Source organism: Lagopus muta, chromosome Z (assembly GCF_023343835.1).
Source record: "Lagopus muta isolate bLagMut1 chromosome Z, bLagMut1 primary, whole genome shotgun sequence".
Taxonomy (NCBI): domain Eukaryota; kingdom Metazoa; phylum Chordata; class Aves; order Galliformes; family Phasianidae; genus Lagopus; species Lagopus muta.
This window is the reverse complement of record NC_064472.1, coordinates 8,396,645-8,404,981: the sequence shown is the minus strand read 5'-3', so window position 1 is coordinate 8,404,981 and position 8,337 is coordinate 8,396,645. Positions and strand designations below refer to the sequence as shown.

General features: G+C 48.3%; 1 protein-coding gene across 5 annotated transcripts in view; it reads left to right on the top strand.

Moving 5' to 3' along the window:
* UBAP2 (ubiquitin associated protein 2) overlaps positions 1 to 7,920 on the top strand; it is a 112,129-nt gene extending 104,209 nt beyond the window's left edge. For all 5 annotated transcript variants that reach the window (XM_048932372.1, XM_048932371.1, XM_048932370.1 and 2 more), the window contains 7 exons: positions 2 to 80; positions 1,531 to 1,745; positions 2,593 to 2,692; positions 2,776 to 2,883; positions 4,308 to 4,375; positions 5,538 to 5,729; positions 6,730 to 7,920. In XM_048932372.1, the coding sequence (XP_048788329.1) occupies positions 2 to 80; positions 1,531 to 1,745; positions 2,593 to 2,692; positions 2,776 to 2,883; positions 4,308 to 4,375; positions 5,538 to 5,729; positions 6,730 to 6,825 (858 nt within the window). In that variant the 3' untranslated portion in view covers positions 6,826 to 7,920. The remainder of the gene's footprint in view (position 1; positions 81 to 1,530; positions 1,746 to 2,592; positions 2,693 to 2,775; positions 2,884 to 4,307; positions 4,376 to 5,537; positions 5,730 to 6,729) is intronic.
* Positions 7,921 to 8,337: the final 417 nt, after the last annotated feature.

The following is an 8,337-nucleotide window of genomic DNA, read 5'->3' as shown; positions in this document are numbered from 1 at the left end:
GGATTACTATGGAATTACATTCCCTGCTCCTGCAACCTTGACAGGCAGAGATGGGAGCCTTGCTAACAACCCATACTCAGGTGAGTGCTGTTAAAAGACAGATAAGTGCGATGTGCTAGTTTCTGAATTCAGGTCATCCAGCTGTTGCTGAAAGAGCAATTGTTCTTCCCTTCTGTAGGCAATTACACTCACCCAAGCAAAGTAGGCAAATAAAAGCAAGCTTCTCACAATTTTGATGTGGATTTTTCTGCATAGATCTGATTGGTAATTCATACAGGGCCTCTTCTGGGAGAAAGTTGGATAGTATTTGGGGGCAAGTGCAAAATTGTTAAAAATGTAAATGGCAATGTCATCTAGTGCCCTTCCCGTGCACATACAAGTGCTTGGAAAATTCCTGATAGTTTAATGTGTTTTCTTGAAATTCTGCTGTCTTGTTTTCCTCTTTTGGCAGGGGAATAGACCCTTTCAGAACCCTCCCAGCAGCTCCCTATTCCCAGTTATTGCTACTTTATAATTTCAGTAATCCCACCAGGAGCTGTCTATTGCAGTTGTTCCCCTGCCCTCTTCCTAGTCTAATGGGCTTCATTCTCAAAAGTGGTCTGAGAATCCCTTCCTCACTTTTTTTTTTTTGTTCTTCATTTATCAGTGTGCAGAGATTACATTGCAGCACGTTTAGCAAGTGGTTTTCTTCTGCTGCCATCTGATTACAGCTTAGAGCTGTAGCCATCTGAATTATAATTTCTATGATGTGGGCATTCAATCTTGTCCTGCTTCTTGGCAGCCAGTGAAAGGGAATACTGGTCAGGAGGAGACAGATGTGAGGGAGATGTGTTACAAAACCAAACACATAAACAGGCTGTTCTGAGTGCTGTTGGAAAATAGAAATATTTTTTTGAAATTTTCTGCATCATAATCACTTCTCTTGGGAGGTTGATTTTGGGTTAATAACCAAATTTCCCTTCCTACTTCTTCAATAAGGTGGTCCACGATGCAAGCCTTGTTTTCCTGGCCTTCAGCTACTGTCTCCAGAACTTTGGTGGTGTGAGGAACCAGATATCTAACTAGTCATGCTTCACAAATAAACAGATGTTGACAAAAATATGCCCATCACTGCATGTAAATCCTAACTTGCTCTGAGCACACGAAGCTTGGCTAATCAGTTTAACCTCTAGGAGAGTCACACTTTAACCCAACAACCATTTGCACTTTGGCTTTCTACCATATTTCTGCTTTTAGCATATTTTGTTGCAACAGTCTGATGGTGATGAATCTACTCAGTGTGTGTGAAATAGGTAGGTATTAGTGTCTACATTTTACTGGTGAATTAGTCACAACACAGAGTTCTGTGCCACAAATGGGTGTCATACCTGCACTGTCAGGAATAGAGACAGGAGAGCTCTTCCCATGGAAACCCCAGCCTTTCAAGTATAGGATGTGTATTTTTTTTTCTTTTTCAGTTGTTTACTTGTACACCAAAGTTCCTCGTGCAAAAGCTCTGATCATTCCTCTGATCGGTTCTTTCTTTTGCAGGTGATGTAACAAAATTTGGCCGTGGGGATTCTGCCTCTCCTGCTCCTGCAACAACCCTAGCCCAGCCGCAGCAGAACCAGACGCAGACTCATCACACCACTCAGCAGCCCTTCCTCAACCCGACCCTGCCACCAGGCTACAGCTACACTGGGCTGCCTTACTACGCTGGGGTTCCAGGTGTACCCAGTGCGTTCCAATATGGGCCGACCATGTTTGTAAGTGTCACAGCCGTGGCTGTAACTCTCCCTTTGTGCCTCTCTGCTTTTACTCTCAGAGCAAAACCTTCTCCATCCTGCAAGGGATCTCCAGAAGATTTGTTCAAGCTTGAGAAAATAATTGCTGTCCCTTCTCCAAGAGAAGAGGAAATTTGAAAGGCCTGAAATCATGGGCACAGGTTACAGTAGGTAGTAGGCAGCTGCAGCTTATGGATTTTTAGTGTTCCTGAAAATTCTCAATCTGTAGAGAAACAGAGACCAAAAGCTGAGTCAAGCATGCTGAGAATGCCTAGGACATCTTTCAGAGGAAGTGACACCCCAGGAAGCTGTGGAGCAGCACTGGTAGTATCAGGAGGGAGGAAGTTATTTGGGAGGATCTTGTGCTCTGGGCAGAATGGTAGGTGAGTCTACCTGAGGACATTGTAGGACTGTGTTTCATGAAACAGCCTCAGGTGGGAGCTGGTTGGTGTGTTGTTTGATTCTGGAGAGCATTTTGATTGCTCCTTTTTGGTTTCTGGATAAGCATTTGTTGTCTGTGGTTAGTTTTATTACATGTATGAAAGGAATGTGCAGCCTGTTCTGAGATGTGATTGCGTTGCAATAGGAAGAAAAGCCATATGATGCAGGACCAGGGGCAGTATGGCAAGCAGCTTGTGGCTTGCAGGGATCTGCTCCAGCAATCTACTGCTGGCAGTGTGAGCACAACCTCCCATGTGATCGTGGTGTTCCCGGTTCCAAATTACCTTTCCCGTATGAGCTGGAGGTGCCTTCCCCACTAGGTGGCAGAGGGGGTTTGCTGTTAGCGCCCGGCTAACAGCGCCTTTTGTTCCTTTCCTCTTTTGTTCAGGTACCTCCGGCATCAGCAAAGCAGCACGGAGTCAACCTGAACACCGCCTCGACTCCTTTCCAGCAAGCAAGTGGCTATGGGCAGCATGGCTATGGAGCAGGTATGCTCATCACTGTGCTTTTCACTGGAGCATCTGCAGAGCTGCTTGCACACTGTAACACGTTGTCTTGTACACACTGGCAGGCTATGATGACTTAACGCAGGGAACGGCAGCTGGAGATTACAGCAAAGGAGGCTACAGTGGGTCATCTCAAGCACAAAACAAATCTGCTGGCACTGGACCTGGGAAAGGTAACACACGAGACTTGAGGTTACTCTTGAGTGGGATTTAGCAGGGCAAACTCCCAGTATTGCCAGTGCTGTGCAGTCAACATAGCGGCCAGCTTTAAAGAGGGTCAAGATCCAAGCTGTTTCTCCATCTCCCGTATACATAATGCTTTTTTCTCCTAATGGCCCAAGAATTCCTCCTAAACCTAATGCCTGAACTTTGGGTAAGGATCTGTGTGTCTGATGTGCAGCTTTGTCCTCAGTTACACATGGGAGAATTGGTGAGCTGCTTTCCCTGCCAAAGTTGTCTTTGGTGAAGAATAAGCAGTCTCACAGCAGTGCTGTGTCACTGAAGACGAGGCAGCTGGTGCTGCTGCTGAAATGGTCACCTGCCAAATGCTGACTTGGATTTTGGGTTTGTTGGTAGGCACGTGAGTTAGCTGTGTGTTCAGTGAGCAGGGCAGCTCACACATCTCCGGGCTGTTGTTTCAGCTGCTGTCCGTATGCTCTGTAACTCATAGCATTGTTTCGTGCCTGGAAATGTTTCCTCTGTAACTGCCAAGACTAAGGAATGTATGCAGCTTTGTTCTGCACATGCTGGTTAGACCTGAGAAATTTATACCAGACTGCTTGGCACTAACGAGTTCATCCTTGGGCTTAAGCAAATACCAAGCATTTGTGTGCATCTGAAACACCAGCTGGTTGGTATGCAGGCCTTCAACTAAAAGCCAGTGATGCTCTACTCAGTGGCCTGCAAATGAGCTGTCTCCTAGGAATGGTGCCGCATAAGGCAGCTCCAACCCACTGGGTCAGGGCCTCTGGTTCATTGGCTGGAGAAACTACTGGTTTTATACTGATTCAAGTGAAGCCGTCAGATTCTGTCTTTGTAAGCCCACAAATGAGTGACAATTTGAGTCAACTTGCTGGTGACAGAGTGTTTCTGCTTCTGTGGCACCAGCTAATCTGTGTGGAAGGCAGCCTGAGTCACTTATATTAATTTTGAAGGGGCAGAAGAGAGTTATAGACCTCACTTTTCAGTTTGATATGTGAGGACAGGAGCACAAGCCTGTAGCAGATGCAGAGGCTCACTGCTGAGTGCATTACTGGAAAGCTTCTGAATGCTGTGATAGAGCCAAATGCATCCCTAATCCTAGGGGAGAACTGGTGTTTTGTGAGCTAAATGAGTGTTCAGCACAGCTAGAGTGAATTTGAATCCCAGCTGTAGTAGAGGATGACCTATCCCCCAGTGGGCTGGTTTCCTGCTTTACAGCAGGAGCAGAGGCTGTGCCCCTCCTCTCACTCCTGTGGGTTTCAGAGTGCAGAGCAGAAGGTGCGTGGGGCAAAGGCTGCAGGTTTGGGTGCCTCAGCACCAACAGCACAGCAAACACACAGGATTCAGGCTGGTTGCTGCTTAGCTTTCTCACTGTCAGTGGCTTTTTGTTTTCCAGGTGTTTCTGTGACCTCAAGTAACACAGGTGTGCCTGATATCAGTGGCTCAGTCTATAACAAGACTCAGGTGAGGAATGCTGGACCATTCTCCCAGGGGCCTTAAACCAGTCTGGTGGCTCAGCAGGATGCTGGCACCCAGGAGCATGTCCCTGGCTGATTGGTGGCAGCGGGCTTTGGCTTTCCTTGGGCTGGCTGTGCTTGCTGCTGGAGAGGAGTATCTCCCATCTGCGGCATCATCTTCTGACACACAAAGCTCCCTGTCCTGTCCCATCCCATGCAACCTCACACTCTGTTCCCTTGTGCAGCTAGAACATGGTAGCACCACTGGTTTTAGTCAAGAATAGCCCCCAGAACAGGTGAGTGAAGAGCATGTTTGCTTTTCTCCAGAGATCAATCAGCAGTGCCTACCCCTGTGCCTCAGGGCCTCTTGCATGGGTACCAGCACTACTCTGCTCACCTGTGGGGCTCTTGCTGTGCATACAGAAGGTGCCTGGAGGAGCTGTGGTATGCAATGGGGGCAGTCAGCTGTTTTCCTGCCAAGATAGTGGGGTCCACCATGTGCTCATAGTCCACTTATGTTCACCTATGTTCATAGTCCACCACTATGTTCTATGTCCACCTGTGATCATAGAATCACAGAATGGCTTAGTTTGGAAGGAACCTCAAAAAGCACCCAGCCCCTGCCATGGGCTGGTTACCCCCACCATCTCAGGCTGCCCAGGGCCCCATCCAACCTGGCCTTGAGCACTGCCAGGGATGGGGCATCTAAAGCTGCTCTGGGCAGCGGTGCCATGGCCTCACCACTGCAAGTCAGACTCCAGCCCCATGGCATGTGCTTAGCATCAGGGGCAGAATTTTGGCCTGAGGAAGGAAAATGTTGCAATTTCTTGTACTTTTGATAGGCTGCCCTGAGTGATCTGGACCCTCTCAGGTTGTGAAGAGCTGATTTCAGGCAGCTGTTGCAATCCTATGTCCCACTAAATGAAAAGAGGTCAGGGAAAGCAACACAATAATCAATGAAGTATATTTTTTTTAAGTTACAGGCATTAGAGCAGAAATAGGAGTGAGAACAGAGGTTGAAACTCAACTACTGAAGTGCTTGTGGGCATTTGGCCTAACCTGCTCATGGGGTGTAGGAAAGGCACAGGGATCTGTGTTCTCTTGTTCTTGTCTGGTCTGTGTGTGCTGCTGCTGCTTTCTGATAATATCCATCTTGCCTGTTGGTGCAGACGTTTGACAAGCAGGGATTCCACGCCGGCACACCGCCTCCTTTCAGCCTGCCCTCTGCTCTCGGATCTACTGGGCCCCTGAACCCTGGTGCTGCCCCGGGTTATGCTCCAGCCCCTTTTCTCCATATCTTGCCTGCGCATCAGCAGCCTCACTCCCAGATGCTGCATCACCACCTTCAGCAGGATGGACAGGTGAGCCAGCCCCTCGCAAAGTATGCATTGTGCTCACCCACCTCTTGGTGTGGGATCTTTGCTTTATCCTGACTTAGCTGGTTTTTGCTCTTCCCATTGGGAAGGTGCCCCAGCAAGACTGCAGGCTTGGTGCTGTTAAGCGGACTGGTGAGGGCTATGGGGTGAGTCCTGCTCAGAAGAGGCCGTTATGATGTGGGTGCAGAGGGGTGAGCTGCTGCTGTTCTGTGGGAGTGAGCATTTGCACTGCAAGTGAGGGAGAAAGCAAAGCATCTGCTTGCAGATTACATCAGAGTTCCAGTTTCTGGTTTGGTTTCATCAGCCAGAATGTTTCCTCACTATAAATTTTCCCTGGGGGAAAAAAAAAAAAAAAAAAAAGGCATTCTGCTTCAAAGAGGAAATGAGTGGCCTCTCTGAATCCATGGCTGGCGCGTTAGCCTTGAGAGTGCTCCTGGACCCTATGCAGCCCTGCTGTTCTGGTGGGCCCGTGCCTGGCCAGGTACAGCACAGAGGTGCAGCCTGTGGGTGCTAGGGTCAAATGGCTGATGCTGATGTCACAGAATCACTGAGGTTGGAAAGGACCACGGAGATCATCTAGTCCAACCCCAGCCCGTCCCCATCAGCCCTCAGCGCCATATCTTCATGTATCTTGAGCACTCCAGGGACGGTGACACCACCACCCTCCACTCCAATGCATTACCACACTGTCAGAAAATAAACGTTTCCTAATATCCAACCTGAACTTCCCTGGTGCAAGCTGAGGCCATCCCCCCCTCATCCTATCACTGGTACATGGGAGAAGAGGCCGACACCCACCTCACCACGGTTTCCTTTCGGGGAGTTGAAGAGAGAGATAAGGTCTCCCCTGACACTTCTCTAGATGGAGCAATCCCAGTTCCCTCAGCCACTTGCCATGAGGCCTGTGCTCCAGACCCCTCAGAGCTCTGTTTCCCCTCTCTGGGTGCACTCCATGGCCTCAGTGTCACTTCCTTTCTGCTTCTAGGGAGGATCCAGCCAGCGCAACCAGCCCAGCACCATGCAGCAAAAGTCTCAGGCTACCAAAACCGCCTACGGCACTTCTCCATACTGGACAAACTAAATCCGAAACCGGGGAGGGGGGAGAGAATGAAAGGAGAAAAATGAAAGAAAGAAAAGCAAAAAAAAAAAAAAAAAAAAAAAAAAAAAAAAAGAAAAGCCGAAGCCCATTCCTGGAATTATTAGGAGAAGTAACTGCTCAGCCAAATGTCTGTGCGGGGAGAACTGCAGCCATCATCCTCTGTGTGACTGGCCCGCTTCCTCTTTGAGTTGCTGTTGTATGTAATATATTTATGTATGTATTTGTAAATGTAATAGAGCCTAAATGTGGTTTTCTGCATCTTGCAGCCTGTTCTATTCTTTGTAGGAAAACTAATTATCCATTTTCCATCTGCACCAGGGCATCCTTCCTTGTTTTTTAAGCTCTGTGGGCTTTTTATCTCTGTCCATTATAAAACTGCACCATTCTTAGTGGAGCTGATGAGAGCCCATTTGTTTAATGCAGTTCTAAATTTGGGCAGGTAAGGAGTCCCGGCTCCTTCAAACAGAATCAAGGCATGTCCTGTTGGTTGGATATTTGCTCCCATGCCCCCGTATAGCTGTTACTTTAAAACAAACAACAACAACAAAAAAAGAAATGATGATGTTTTGTGGGCCCTCCCCTTTCTTTTGTCTCCCTCCTCCCTCCTGCAGTGACCACAGCGAGCAAAGTGCCGCTGAGCCAGGAGCTCTGCCCTCACCTTCTTTTTCAGTTTCTAAATAAATAAAATAAATAATAAAGAAGACTTTTTTTTTTTTTTTCTTAATATCTTTTTTTGTTCCTTTGTTTTGGCTTTTTTTTTTTTTTCTTTTTTTTTTCCCTTGAGCAAGAGACTTTGGATGGCTCAGTGTGTCCTGCAATGTCCTTTGCATCATGTGAGGCAGAAACTATGTAGCAGTTTCTTAAATATAAGTCTGAACTGTGTCTCCTTCCTCTTTTTGCCCTGAGCCCCCTGCCCAGGAGCACCAGAGCTGCTGGATGGACCTTCACTGTCCTTCCCCACTTCTTCTAAACAAAGACCTGGATGGCACCTCCTGGTGCTGTGGTCCTGCACAGTGCAGTGGATGGTTTAGGAGTTCTCATTTTTTCTTAGTCTTTCTTCCACCTATTAAAGTTATGATCATATCACTGCTGTCTGTGTGCATTTTCTCAGCCCTCCTGGTAAAGCTTAGCAGGGAGGGACACGGTGGATGCTGAACGAAGGCTGTGTTGGTGCAGCAGGGCTGTGGTACAGCATCCTGACAGCAGCCCACTGTGTCCTCACTGTGCCCCATTTGGGTGCCGGCACTGGGAAGGGGGAGGAGGGAATGTGGCCTTGTGCCCATGGCGCAGAGGTGCTGCAGGCGGAGGGAGCTTGGCACTGCTCCTGGCAGCAGGCACTGTGCAGCTCTATCTGGCCAAGCAGCAGGCATGGAGCTCTATGCACTTCCTGCTGTGGTAGCTGTGGTTGCTCAGATGGATGAAATATAGAGGGAGGCTGCACCGGCACTGGCCTTAGGTGTGCTCAGCCCTGAGGTCTTGCAGCCGTGTCACTAT